This window comes from Clupea harengus, chromosome 25 (assembly GCF_900700415.2).
Source record: "Clupea harengus chromosome 25, Ch_v2.0.2, whole genome shotgun sequence".
NCBI lineage: Eukaryota > Metazoa > Chordata > Actinopteri > Clupeiformes > Clupeidae > Clupea > Clupea harengus.
In genome coordinates, this window is record NC_045176.1 from 8,448,357 (window position 1) to 8,463,378 (window position 15,022).

The 15,022-nt window shown below is 42.0% G+C and overlaps 2 protein-coding genes across 3 annotated transcripts in view; one reads left to right on the forward strand and one right to left on the reverse strand.

The window, feature by feature from the left end:
* Window positions 1–10,639, reverse strand: part of pip4k2ab (phosphatidylinositol-5-phosphate 4-kinase, type II, alpha b) — a 19,609-nt gene extending 8,970 nt beyond the window's left edge. The window contains exons 1-2 of one of the 2 annotated variants that reach the window (XM_012827971.3): window positions 9,713–10,639; window positions 660–757 (exon numbers count right to left, since the gene is read on the reverse strand). In XM_012827971.3, the coding sequence (XP_012683425.1) occupies window positions 660–757; window positions 9,713–9,856 (242 nt within the window). In that variant the 5' untranslated portion in view covers window positions 9,857–10,639. The remainder of the gene's footprint in view (window positions 1–659; window positions 758–9,712) is intronic. The other variant, XM_012827970.3, reaches the window with a different exon arrangement.
* Window positions 10,640–12,078: 1,439 nt separating this feature from the next.
* nebl (nebulette) lies at window positions 12,079–14,829 on the forward strand. Its single transcript, XM_012827883.3, has 7 exons — window positions 12,079–12,365; window positions 12,506–12,600; window positions 12,703–12,787; window positions 13,271–13,378; window positions 13,475–13,655; window positions 13,942–14,057; window positions 14,378–14,829. Exons 1-7 carry the CDS (start codon window positions 12,297–12,299, stop codon window positions 14,552–14,554), a joined length of 831 nt encoding a protein of 276 aa, XP_012683337.1. The 5' UTR covers window positions 12,079–12,296; the 3' UTR covers window positions 14,555–14,829.
* Window positions 14,830–15,022: the final 193 nt, after the last annotated feature.

The following is a 15,022-nucleotide window of genomic DNA, read 5'->3' on the forward strand; positions in this document are numbered from 1 at the left end:
CGGGGTTTCAACATCAGAAAAAAACATCCATTACCATTTGCAAATGTAAATTTTTTTTGTTACAAAACAATGTCAATAATACAAGGCAAACTGACCTAGTATTAAATTCAAAAAACCTTATGACTAATGCAGTAAAAAATAATTATGTGTGGAAATACTGAATTAGCGTGGATTTATGCTAAATTTTGAAGGCACTGTTTATGTAGTCAGTCTAGATTGAACTATTCCCTTTTCTTGTTTTTTATTTTGAACACACTAAATGCATAAATGCACTCTTTTAATCCATATTCACATCATGTTACACTACACAGGTTGTCACACCTGTCACACAGACTGTCACACCTGTCAAACAGGTTGCTAACGCTGTAAGTCTCTATTAGCCATCAGTAATGGAATACCTAAGCAAACAATGTGGATATTTTCAATTTTCAATCACAAAGTGAAATAAAAATCTGTTATGCTAACACATTTCAGTCAAGCTGTTTATAACACATCACATAGTCTGAACATAACCTGCTAAAAGATATGACATAACAAAATTAAAAAAAACTGACATAAAATGACTGAAGAGACCTGTTATTTCAGGCAATCTATCTTCCTTTAAGTGCTAAATGGGTGGGAAAAACTGTGGCCACAAAAAAAAATCGAGGTTTTCTCACTTGTTGAAGAGGTGGTTGTCCACCTTGATCTTCGAGTTGGCTTTGAAGTCATCAGGCATCAGCATGACGGGGATCGGGATGTGAATGAGCTCATTAATCTGCAGAGAGAGCAGAGCAGAACCAACATGTTTACCTTCTGACGAGATTATCGCCCACAAATACCTCTCTTTACAGCAGATTCAATCTAAAAAGACACAAAAGGCCTCAAAGAGTCAATCATTGTCTCTGAGACAAAAAAAAGGTTGTGAAATTTCAAGTGGCCCCTCTCATAAGAGTGGTGTTTGAGATAAGGGATGTGAATCGTGGTGCGTAGGGAAGTAGAAAATGTGTGGAAAATGACAGGCCTCTACTAGATTCAAGTGTTTTCACCACACACCCTTTTAAGGGGGCATGCATGTAGACTAGACAGGAAACATCCATGTCCTATATCCTGATACGCAGTGTTCAGTTCAGCCATTATGACAGGAAATAGCTGTTGGGAAGCAGACATAGACTTTAAAAACTATATATGAATGTTCATATATAGTTTTTACAGTCTATGCCTGCTTCCCTTGCAGTGTGACTTTGCATGACAGCATCTGCTGAAAGCCTGTGGAGTTACCAACGCAACAGCTTTAGGCCGTGTGCTCAACAGCTACTTCCTGTCATAACGGCTGAACTGACTCTGTCTCTGAATAAAGGTGATGACAAAATGCTGCATTCAACTAGCAGACAGCTAAGATTTACTGTCTGAAGATGGGGAGGCGCACTGTTGGCCCAGGGTCAAAAACTACCTTCTATTCCCATCCAATATTTCAACACGCAGAAAAAAAAAACACAATGGCAAGGATCGATGAGATGAAGTCCTTAGTGGTCAGGCAAGGTATAAATATCACCCTTCATTAAAAAAGTGGTCGCTGCAAAAGGACAAACCCCACTGTAAATGACACATTTATGTAGAACTAAATCTTCTCATATGTCATGACTGCTATTGGTGAGTTCCCACAGGAGTGTGTCTGAATGACCTCTGATAAGGGTGACTGCTCACTTCAGTCCATCTGGCACACACACACACACACACACACACACAGGTGGGGGTGCAGTCCATATCCCTGTCGGTGACTTTGGTATCCAACCTGCCCCTATGACATGCTCTCCATCATATTTCCTGAACACGCAGGCACACACACGCACACACACACGCATTCACACACACACACACAACACGCACACACACACTCATGCCCTTCGTGCGATGGGCTATTTCTGCACGGGCTCCCGTTGCCTCCATCTGTGTGTGGCATCAGGGGCATCACTCTCATCTGTGGAGTAGAGGCTCCAGCAGGCCTGGGACTTTACAATCGTCTTAAGACTGCCAACTGCTGCTGCTGCTGCTGGAGCAGACACAGAGAGATTACTCTCACTTCCTGGACAGCTTTCATATATCTGTCTCACGGGATGCAGAACGACGTTGTGCTTTAATTTCAACAGGCTGAGTCACATTCGTTGCCAGTCCCTACATCACCAGTTCAGATCCCAGAACAGGAAGTGGTGTATCTTGCGAGAGTGGCGTTCTGAGCTACTAATTGGCCGTTAGCTGTAACTGTCTTCTTTGGGAAATCTGACTCATACCTACAGCCTAGGGGTGTCTGTATGCCCAGCAGATTTGTGTGCATGGTTGTAAGGGGGAAAGGTAGCTAATTGTTGTAAAAAAAACATGTTTCTACATTTACAACAATACAATGGAATACAACGGAAGACGATGAATACCAATTCATTTCTATTCATTGTTCTTATTTTCTTTTTCAGTTTTTTTTTGCTAACAGTTGGTAGCATTGACATGGTAATTAACGCGTAACAACCTGAAGCAAGGAGTACTGTACATAGAAGTACAGAGCAAGGAACACGAATGAGGCATACTCTTGTGTTAGGAGATGAAAAGAAACATTAAAGTTGTGTTGAGTTTAAGTTTTCTGTTGGTAGTAAATGAATCGATAGTCACAGTTGCACATCATTTAATCCTTTAAAAATTCTATCAATAACTTGCCATTACATTGTTGTGATAAGCCAGTGTATTTGTTTTCAATCAGGGACAGAAAATGAAGAGGGCTTGGGGCAAAAGTCCCCTGTCAAAAGCAGTTAGTCCTGGTACACTATGCTGAGCAGACTGACATATAACTCATCCAAGATGATGACAGTGCAGTGAAGGCCTTTGCTTTCCTATGGCTGTGATTTCCAACAAATCATAATTTTTTGTCAGACAGAGAAGAACATTTGCATTCTGCATTACCTGACTGACAAACTATAGTATAGCAAATATAACACTGTCATTCCAAACTATAGTATAGCACATAACACTGTCATTCCAAACTATAGTATAGCACATAACACTGTCATTCCAAACTATAGTATAGCACATAACACTGTCATTCCAAACTATAGTATAGCACATAACACTGTCATTCCAAACTATAGTATAGCACATAACACTGTCATTCCAAACTATAGTATAGCCCATAACACTGTCATTCCAAAAACCCGACCAATGTTCAGCCAAGCATACACACCAATATTCCTCCTCATCCAAAAAATACTAAACATTTTTTTCTTTGAAACCACAGCTTTCCCTGTTCTTCAACTACATCGAATATTTATCTTCAGGGTAAACGGAACAAGACTTCAGGCTTGTCTGTCCGGCACACAACTTGCCAGGCATCAGGCCAGTCAGTTTTCCTCGAGTCTGGCACAGAAAAATATCTCACTTTGTTTGGGGCCATCCATCATCACTTATCATCGTCATCCTCCTCCTCCTCCTCCTCATCTCGCCTCGCCTGACCTAAAAGTTGCTCATAGGACTTGTAGTCCTGTCTGATGTCCCAAGAAATTGGGAAAGGGCACAGTCTCCTGAAAGCCTCCAGGGTGGCTGTACCAAAGTATTTGAGGCAGCAGTCCTAACCCCACTCATATTAGATCCACACATGCAAATTGCTGCAGTCATTCGCATCTGTTATCTCTCATGCCACCATCACGAATGTGAGGGGGGCCGCTTCAAATGACACATTCTTTTTTGACTCAGGGAGAATAACTGACTCCTTACAGCATACTGAAGCTGTTTGTATCTTTACACAAAATCTTCTACAAGTCTTCTATCTGGCATGTGGTGTCAAATAACAAACCAACCCAATAAGCGCAAACCACACGAAATGGAAAATGATGTCATTAACTTTCTATCCACACATTAACGCTGGTTCAGTCTTATGCTCAGTGTGTTTCCAACAGCTTTCTGTTAGACCACAAAAAGAAGGAGTGAGTAAGGCAGGCGTGTTGCAGGAAGAATTCAGCATTCTTTTGACCGGAATAGACCAGCAGCCCCTCTGGGAGTGCAGGAGTTTAAACAGAAGATAAAAAAGGGTGACAGGGTACTGGGATTATTGCCCAATTATGACGGAGACCACGGACGCTCACTAATGACAATCCTTCTCCACTGTACTGTACAGTAAATGTTTAGATTATGTGAGGATGTTCTCAATGATAAGTAGTATGTATAAAGAGGGGCAGGAGGTGCTTTTGTAACTGCATTTGAACAAGATGATTAATAAACTGTGAGCACTGCTGAGCATTTCTGATGTTATGGTCAGCATTAGTGGTCCATTCACCGAGAGGTGCAGATGAAGCTGCCATGGTAATGTCAACAATGGCTATGAACTGACTGATGACAAGGTGTGTGGGGTAAGGAAGTTAGGAATTGGTGCGGATAAAAAAATGGAGATTGTGTTGAGGAGTAGGTCATTGTCAGAGCATCTACTTCCTGGATATCTATACATTTCTCAGACCAGAAAAACACATTCTACACACACACACACACACACACACACACACACACACACACACACACACACACACACACACACACACACACACACACACACACACACACACACAAATACATATCCAAAAGCCATGCACACATGAATGAAATTCATATTCATGTGAGTTTATTCAAATAAGCAGATATTTGAAAATAGCTGGGGAACCTCACTAACACACACACACTCACTGGCACACACACACACACACACACTCACTGGCACACACACACACACACACACTCACTGGCACACACACACACACACACACACACTCACTGGCACACACACACACACTCCATTTTCTCATGTTTGGCTATCTAATAGCTCATTGTCATCCGTAGAGAGATCTTCTAGATTGTATTGAGGGAAAAACCCAGGCCCTGTTAAACAGGCAGGCTGTGTCTGTGCAAATCAATTATATTACAGGATATTAAACAATGGCATGTCTAGAGATGAGTTACTTGGTTCATTGGCAATCATATTTTTGAGGGATTATTGTGGAAAACCTGAAGGAGAGCCTGTTAGGTTTCTTACAGATGTAACTGTATATTAATATTAAGTGAGAGGATGAATCAGAGCCAACAGCTCCACCCTCTCTTGGCCGTTTGAAGCAGGACCTGCCATCTCTGATTATGTCACAGAGGAGGGAAGCTGGACCCAGCACACGGACACACACACACACACGCACACGCACACACACACACACACACGCACACGCACACACCGAGGCCCACGGGGAGCAGTATTCAAGCTGCAGCTGCTTAGACCGAGACAGAAGAGGACAGTCCAGGGTCAGCCTTTTCTCTCTGCCTCTCTCTCTCGCTCTCTCTCTCACGCTCTCTCTCTCTCTCACACACACATACACACAGAGCCATTTCCACAGAACATTTTCACATTCATTGCAGCAGCTACCTGAATGTTTATGTAATCATTGCAGGCTGAGTGATCAGCCACCACTTCATTTTAAGAGGGCCTGTCGTTCAATTGAGTGCTCTGAGCATTCTCCCCTTTGGTCTACCCATGATGCTGTGCCATTAAACAAATCAAACTCTGCAGACATCTACACATAATATTGAACACATAGTCTAAATCCTGTCCACATGTTTTCTGCATGAGTTGGTAAAGTGACACATGCACGAGTTCCTCTCGGTTGCTTATGTAATCAACATACAACGTGGTTTGAACAAAGCGATTGAAACCAAGCAGACTGGAAAGACACACACCATCTGAGAGCAGTGCCATCCTTAACCAACCATCAGCATGTTGGGCAGGAGATGCCCCGGCACCTGCTGCCCATATGGACCATCCTGCCATCTCCCACAGGCTGTCGTCAAAATAAACAGAGGGAAATCACAACACTTATGGCCACCACATGCACCACAACAGAAGCATTTTTTTTGAGGTTTTGGCACATTGGCTTTTCACAATGCTTTATTAAAAAGTATCATAGCAACATATCTGCCCATAGAAGGGAGAATGAATAATTGAGCATGGTTCAGGGTTTTAGTCCAACACACACAAGTATTATACAGCACAGTTCACAACAGAACTGCTGCACGTTTCTACAGGTTTCCCCTCTATGTTCCTTTAGCGGCTGCCTAGGCCTAATATTGGCCAACAGAAAGCCTTTCCACGGTCTCCCTATTTACCCAGAATGCAGCTACCCTCGACTCACCACAAGCTCTTTTCCATCCAGGAAAAAAACAAAGAAAATCTGTGCCAACACTCCAGATACTCACTCTCCATCAGAATGCAGTTGCCATCTGTTAGGTGCCCAAGCTCTGTCCCCTTGCTGCCCAGTATTTGCAGATTTCCTGTCGACCCAGCCACATCTTTTTTTATAAAAACCATTTGAAAGACTGCACTTTCAAACTATTTTCACTTCTTTAACCCCCTGGGTACTGTCCTTTCTATGGATTTTCAGCTCTGGTTAGGTTAGCTTGTAATTAGGGCAATTGTTCAGCAATCATAGGTCACACTCCTGTGGAAAAAAAAAAATATGTGGATGGGAAGACTGGCGATAGCAGAAAGACAAATGAAGGTCAGGGATGTTGATAGGGAAAGAGGAGGATGCACAGAACAAAAGAAGAAGTAAAGGATGGGAAGGACAGATAAGGTGGCCTGCCTTTTATTCACAGTCAGCAGAGATAAGCTGAACAGCAATCAGGTCAAACCCTAATATTGATTATATAGTTTCAAGCTGTGCCACTGTTGGAGCAACACAACCAGCAGGCTAAGCGGAGCTAGGGTCATTCAAAACATACTGTGCTGCCATCCGAGAGTATCCAGGTCATTTTTAATACCATTTTGTTTTAACAACAGCCAATACTACTACTACCCTACCCACTACTACTACTAATTATTACTATTCCTGGACTGGAAAGATAAACGAGCGAGGGCATCTTTGCCCTAGTATGGTTAATTAGCACAGAATGTTCTCCACAGAGGGCTGGAGCGATCCTTCTCACCCCCTCTGCCTCCAGGCTGGAAGGGAGAGAGGATGACTCAGCTGGTCCTCACTGCACACACAGAACACTAATCCCCTCCAACTGGTCTAAAAGGAGCGGCTAGCCCACTAGGGAGAACCGCCAAAGGCCGGCGGAGCACAATCAATCTTAAAGGGGGGGAAAAATCTGGTCGCTTTAGCAGAACGGTGATTTAATCCACCCAATGGAAATCCAAACTCAACAGCCCGTGTCCTTAGGCTAGGGTTGAAGGGCAGTCAATAAAGCACTGTGTGGTGTTTTGAGGCTGTTTGGATGACAACACGACTTCTAGTTGTTTGTTATGACATGAATACAGAATACAGTACCGTGTAGAACCGTGTATAATTCAAACACAAACTACGGGGAGGAAGACAAGGCAATACAGGGCTGGCATTAGAACAGATGATTCATGACTGGCTCTAGATGACGGAGGCACAGCACTGTTGACATGAATGCATCCTGCCGTTAATGAAATTAATCTTTCAAACTTCAATGAGTCTTGAGTAACTATAATCACTTGAAATTAGACCTAATGCTGGTCTGGTGCTTGTAAAAATGTAATTACCAAAGCATTAATGCATTCATATGAATCTAAAATTCACATTATAGATTGTGCGATTTACTTAATCTTCAATTATAAAGCTGCATACAAAGAAGCACTGGGCATTGATAAACCTTAATGCCTCCCTTAACTGTAACAAATAAATCGCACGAACCGCAATTAATGGTTACACTTGACTGCTTGATAGGACTTTCAATTTAATAGCATCATAGATAATAACACCTTGATCCAGGAACAGCAGTGCTCCTAGCTTTCAATGCATACTTGGAAAGCGTCATTGAAAGTTTTCCTCAAAAGCACAACTGACAATTCCCAATCACCATTCCCAAAACAGGGAGCAGTGTGGTGCAGTCTTGGTCACCATTCCCAAAAACAGGGAGCAGTGTGGTGCAGTGTTGGCCGAGGTGGGGATGCTTTAAAAGCGGTGAGCCAGTCAAGGACACACGATGACGGTGAGCGCCCTGCTGACGATGGCCTTTCTGCTCTGCGGCCACGGGGTCAGTGGCTGACTCACTGTATTGTGCCTTTAAGATCAATCTCGCCCTATTCCCCAGGGTATTTTGCATCACTTATTTACAAACAGTGAATGGGCTCTGCTTCTAAATGGGTGGTTCATGGATTTGTGCTTGTGCAAAGAGCACTGGTTTACAAGCACTTCTAAACAGTTTTCAGTATATGGTTTCAGACAATACAGTAAAAGGGGTGGTTCTGCATCCTCTATTTACTGACACTTCAACAATCACACTAAATCCCTTTTTTGTTTTTGAATTGCATTTGAATCTACTTTGATATGTGATGTGAGTCTATCAGAAGTTCTCAAGGAAGACCAGCTTTTGTCTTCATCTTCATCTAGGAGGTTATGCATAGAGAGTAGCTTGCATTGTTTACCTCCTGCTCACTGAAAGGATGTCGACATTCATCCTGTTCAATCTGAGTGAATTTAAAAGGGTTGCAGGCTGACACGTGGTAAAACAAATATTTGTTCACACTTTGCAGTTAAAAATCATGTGAGAAGCCAAGAGCTAGATCTTCAAATCGCAGAGTTGATCTCAGAGTGTGATGACTTCATCACCTTCCTACCATAATTAGTTCTGCTGGGTGGAAAACCGTACTATACATATCATCCCTTCATCCTAATCACTGCACTGAAGTAACAATAAACTCAAATGAGGTAGGCTATCCAGTATGCTGAGGTTACATTTAGTATATTCATGGCAGTGGACAAAGTAACATTTACATGTGCCTATATTACTAATAGCTATGCTATGAAAGTAGGCTTAACCCTGAAGAATGTCATTTTTTTCGGTATGCAATGCATTTGGTTTATCTCATCTTTCTCTGGCAACAAAACGGAGGCTGAGCCTTAACAGAAAGAACAAAAACAGCATCCCTCGCCTTTAACCAGGACGCACTGTAGTGTGTAGTAAACAACATCATGAAAACCACCGTATCTTGGGATTCAGATCGACGTCTGAGCCGTAAAGAAGGGTTCACAAAGCCCCTGTGGACCAATTATACATAGCAAGGAAACACTTCTACCGTTTTCCTTTAAGTGGTCTAGCTTTAAAAAAAAAAAAAAAAAGTTGGGATCATTCATAAACTCTCAAGGACACATTTGTAGGTGCAACAACTGCAGCCTGAGGAACCAGATGAACTCCCATTTGTGTTTTCCAGGCATTAGTGGTACAGGCTACTCTGTTACTATAATCCAAGCAGCTATCCCGCTGATAGGATAATAACTATGATACCACAGACCCACATTCAGTGTGCAATTTAGGGGGCGGGTGGCAACTTGTTTAATCAGTGTAATGTTAGCAATTACGGCTATTTAACGGATGTCATTGCTCCTTAGATTCAGGCCATATTGGCATTTGAAAACGTTTGAATGGGTGCTGTCAGATACCACGTGTTTAAGCGTTGACAGATGAATTACGTAGTAACGTGAGCAAGCAAATAAAATCTGTTAGGTGGCCACACTAACGTTACAGCAGTCTCACACCTGAGGTCAAACCCAGCTAGTTAACCTTTTGACATTCCATTATGCAGTATATGGAATGGATATATTTCAGTCATCATGTTCTGCAATTAAAAAGACATGGCAGGCTAGCTAGTCAGTTAGCTAAAGAAGACAGAATTAGTAGCTTTAATCTTACTCACCGAATGGTTTACACCCCACATTAGTACGCTGAGAAGCGGGTCACTGGCGCGAAATAATTTCACTTTCTGAGCCACGAAATGTTTCTTCTTCGTTTTGGTTTTACTGGCAATTGATGCAGCAAGGTTGCTAGCGACAGAAGCCATGTTTGGTTCAGCTGTTGAATTGTTAATTAACGAATGAATTTAGAGCAGAATTCTGAAGAAGCTGGCGAACTAACGTTAACTATGTTGGCTAACTGTGACACTCCAGGTCCATGTAGATGAAATAAAGTGTCCAATATAATAAGTGATGTGTCGCCCCGTTCTTTATTTCTTCAAGTCCATGCATTCCTCTTCAAATGTGTAGACGCATATCCAAATGCAGGTGATTTTACAGGGTTCCACTTGAATGGCTGACAGCAAAGTCTTTAGCGTTACTATGAAACGGAAAAATAATAGAATCTGGTAGCTAACGTTTGACAATGTAAGCTGTCATTGACGCAAGCTTGAAGGTTATCGTTCGTTAGCAATCTGTGCGGCTAGCACATCTTCGTTCCATCTCGTGAATTTGGTTTCGGCAATCTGACAGTGATAATCACTGCAATGACAAATACGCAGGGAATAAAGTAATGGAAAATAAAAACATTTTAGAAGCAGTTTACACGTTTTACGATGAACTGACTTATTTGAAGAAGATTTATATCACCTTTATGTTAACTGCGCTTATGTATCTCTATAACAACCAGGATGACCGGTTATTGTAACAAAAGACAGCTGCTCTTAACAATAATGTTTTAAAACATTGTATCGCTCAATATTAGTCTCAGAAGCTAGGTTATGTTCATCATCGAATGGCTTCGCTAGAAAGCTGCAGCACACTGCCCCATTGAATCCGTTCGAATGCTGGATGGATGCTGCAGGCAGCTGGAAAAGACCGCTCAATGCACGAGAAATGCTTCGCTCCGCACGTTGACATATCAGTTTTATGGTTTCTGTCACATTATTGATCTAAATCATGCACTCGGTAGGCTGAATAAAAGAAGAAATTTAGCTCATTTTCTGTGAAAACAAAAACCAGGGTGACTGCAATTCATTGAATGTATCCAAATCAATTATGTTGTAAAAAATGCTGAGAAATTGAATGACACTGTTGCCTATTTGTGCGAAAAACTGGCCACTGTTGACACAAATGAGGTCGTCGGCGACTCTAAACAAGAAATTAAAAGAACAAAACTATGTAGTATGAGACGTGGGTGTTAAATCCCAAATCTCAATCATTTCTGTCTTCTCCTGTCGAGGTAACAAAGATAGCTGTATGAGCAAATGACCAATTCTGTAGCCTATATTTAAGAGGGCTAACACACGGTTCATAAAATAGTTATAGCCTATATCTAGTTAGGCTATTATTTTTATTATACAATGAATAACAGTAATCTATTCCTCGAGAAAGGTTCATAACCAAGAGTATTTTGGGTAGCCAGTTCTGGCTGTCTCAAACACAGCAAACTCTCCCAGACATTTATGCTGTTATTATTTTGTAGTCAAAATGGTCATGCCTTGGGCTCATATTCTAATTGCTATAGGCCTAATGGGGAGGGAGCAGGCTCGACCTGCAGTCCAAACCAACTAGAAAACCCTGTGAAATAGACTAGCCTTTTAGGCCTACAGCAGGCAAAACACACTCGGAGATCAAATGATGTTCGTTCACACTCTTATCTATGTTGAATATCTAGGTACCGTAACCTCATTAAAAGAATCGTAGCCTTAGATATTTTTCAAAAGACGTCTGGAACCGGGTTGCTTTGGAATACTGTTTTGTGTTTAATACGGCATCTTGCTGAAGCTGAACATGAGGGGAAGACTGCAACACACCGGGTCGCAAAAGGCCTTAGGTCATGGGATACAGATAGGCTATCTGATTTGACAGCTGAGATGAAAAAGACCCTTGCCTGTTATATCCCAGATTCCCCGTGCAACCATCGCATATTCTCTCTTTTCTCATTAGCCTACATGTTCTGTCGTGCCATGACTAAAGACCGAGATAATAAGGGACACTATACGCCAAATGACAGTAATCAGATCCCTGAATTTGGAAGTGAGATAAACAATTTGAAATGAAATCAATTGTTCAAACGTTTTTAACCTTTCCCAGGATATTGTTAAGCGAGCATCTCTCATATGTAGGCCTATGTTTGCAGAAATATAAATTCCTATTATAGGCTATTGTGGTAGACTTAAAAAAATCAATGTGCTAGTCTTGACGTAGGCTGTATAGCCTAGGTTTTTATTGGACATTTCGGATAGGCTACACAGTGGGTAATGGGTTTGGCTTGGCTCGGTTTCACTATAGTGTATTGCACACTGATTCATGTTGTGATGCAAATGCCAGCTCACAAGCTGGTCTGCAGTAGGCTGGAACTGAACAGCACCGAGTGAGCAGAGTGCTTTTGCTAATTGTGTAGGCTATTTGTCTCATATTCCTCAGTATAGGCGACCGTGTGGATCAGCGGGGACGGTCCATGTGATACTCAACTGATAGTCTAAGATAAGACTTATTTGTGAAGTTGGCTACATTTTAACAGATTGTGCTTAGAGCTGAACTAAAATGAATCCATCCTGCGCTCGTTGTGGCAAAGTTGTCTACGCGACTGAAAAAATAAATTGCCTAGATAAGGTAGGCAGTCTCTCGTGTTCTTTCTTAATATGACTGTTATTCAATAACATTAGACATACACATTTGCCCTCACATCATGGTGTTTCAATTTAGTCAGTACTAATTAATCAGTACACTAATATGTCTTTCATTTTCTGTAGTACTGGCACAGAGGATGTTTCCACTGCGAAGTGTGCCGAATGTCTCTCAACATGAATAACTATAAAGGCTACGAGAAGAAGCCCTACTGCAATTCGTACGTTAAAGACGTGGAGAGGTCTTTGTTTACTGAGCAGACTATTTCATCTCTAATGTTTGATTAAACGTGATGTAGCTAATGTGCTTTCTCCCACTCCAGACACTACCCCAAACAAACATTCACCATTGTGGCAGACACCCCAGAAAATCTGCGTCTGAGACAACAGAGTGAGCTGCAGAGTCAGGTGAGCCCTGACCTCGTTACATGGGCTAGTGCTGGCCATGGTCCATGTCTACTAGCCTGCACTGATTAAACAACTACTGGTGGACATTTCGATTTAGGATTTCATCTCAATTCGTTATTTAGTTGAAAGGGAACAACAATTCTGTGTTGTTATTCTAATTTAATCACGTAGTGTGAGTGTGCCAGCAAGCTATGTGACAGGGTGTGACACTTTGAGTTCAGCAGGAGGTGAGCTTGGCAGCTGCCATCTCTGCGGTGTGCTCCAAGATCCCCCCTGGCTTGTCCACCTGACAGCATGGACAGCAATGCCAGGCCTATGCTGTAGGGGTCTCACTCTCAGTCCAAATAGAGCAAACTCCGCCCCACCAAAACAAAAACAAACCAGCAGCAACACTCACCCTGCTTCAGTCTTCAGATAAGATTAATTTCAGTCATTGTCACCCTCTGTGGGGCATAACAGGCTGGTGGTCTTTCTCTCTCACAGGTCAAATACAGGAAGGACTTTGAGGAGAGCAAGGGGCGGGGGTTCAGTTTTGTTGTGGACACACCCGAGCTGCGAAGACTAAGGAGGACCCAGGAACAGATCAGCAATGTAGGCTGGTGATTGGCTAGATAGACTCATTTCTACAATCATATTATCCACACTTCCCAAGGCACTGTTGTATGTCACATGTTACTTTTCTTGTAGGCTAAATACCATCAGGACTTTGAGCTGTCAGGAGTTCAAGGTCTCTCCCAAGGCATCTGTGGTGGACATTACCTGGTTCGAGCACAAGTGATGCCAAACAAGCAAGAAGTTGGGAACTCATCACACAAGGGTGTTCATCAGTACATCATGGAGATGGACCGCAGGCCAGGCATTATTGTGGGTATGTCAGATGACAGGGAAAATGAAGATCAGCTCTTACACACATTTCATTTAGCTGTGTCTTCTCTTGTATTAAGTACTTTATAGCTTATCCTGGAAAACTGACCTTATGACCTTTGTGGTGCTACAGGAACAGGATTCATCACTTACCACCACAGTGCTCAAAGTATTTGGCTTATACATTCATATGTAATCATAATTAAAAATGATTACATATGTTGATGAACCTTGCTCTGTTAAAGACCACCCTAACACTCTCTCTCTCTCTCTCCCTGTGATGACCACAGCCCCTGTTCTCCCCGGGGCATACTACCCAAGTGGACACACTCAAGGCCACAGCTACATGCACCAGACCAGCATGCACTCCCTTCGATCAGTAAAGCACAGGGCACACCCCACAATGGTAAGAAGACTTAAGTTTGGACGTTATGAGCTTAAGAGTTATTTCCAGTTTTTAACTTTACGACACAACTAAAACCTTTTCAAGGAATATTTGCTACGACTGCTACTGAACATAAAATACCATTCACATACATTTCTAGAGCATTTAAATACATCCTTGTGATTTCCAATTGCTGGATGTTTTCTCTGTAGACAATTCATTGATTTAATGCCATTGGTTTCCAGAGATGATGCTTGACGAAGATCTGGCAATATAGTTAATATTACGTCGACAATATAGTTAATATTATGTGATGTGCTCTGTTCCCGTCTCCTGAATAGAGTGTGTACAGAGCTCTGTATGACTACACGGCACGGGACACTGATGAGGTTTCCTTCAGGGAGGGCGACATCATCCAGCACGCACAGCCCATCGACGACGGCTGGATGTACGGTACCGTGCAGAGGACCAGCCGCTCTGGCATGTTGCCTGCAAACTATGTAGAAGGCATTCGCTAAACTAGAGAGCTGATCCATTACACTGGGTATTTCATAACAGTCCAACTGTATGCAGGACCAAATTGTAATGTACCGTTACCGTTCTTTGACAGCCTGTGTTAATTAGGCTTTCGTGAACTTTGCAGACAATATTGTAAGTGTAATGGTTGACAGTTACATCATGTCTTTGTTGTATTTCAATTGTGTATGGTCTCTTATGCTGCACAGATTTAAGAGAGAAGAGTTTTACAATCATATTCATGATGCAGAGAAATGGACAAAGGGCAAGTTTAATATGATTACATAAAACCTTAGACACGTAATGGGCACTTTATGATCTTGACTGAGACCTGTATTTTATGTATTCTTGTATTTGTACTTGGCTTTCTCTTTTCTGAAGGAAGCGATGTCCTTGGTGCAGTAATATATGTTAAAATTATTGTACTTTAAATATAATGTACCAAAATAAGGAATGATATTTGTAATACA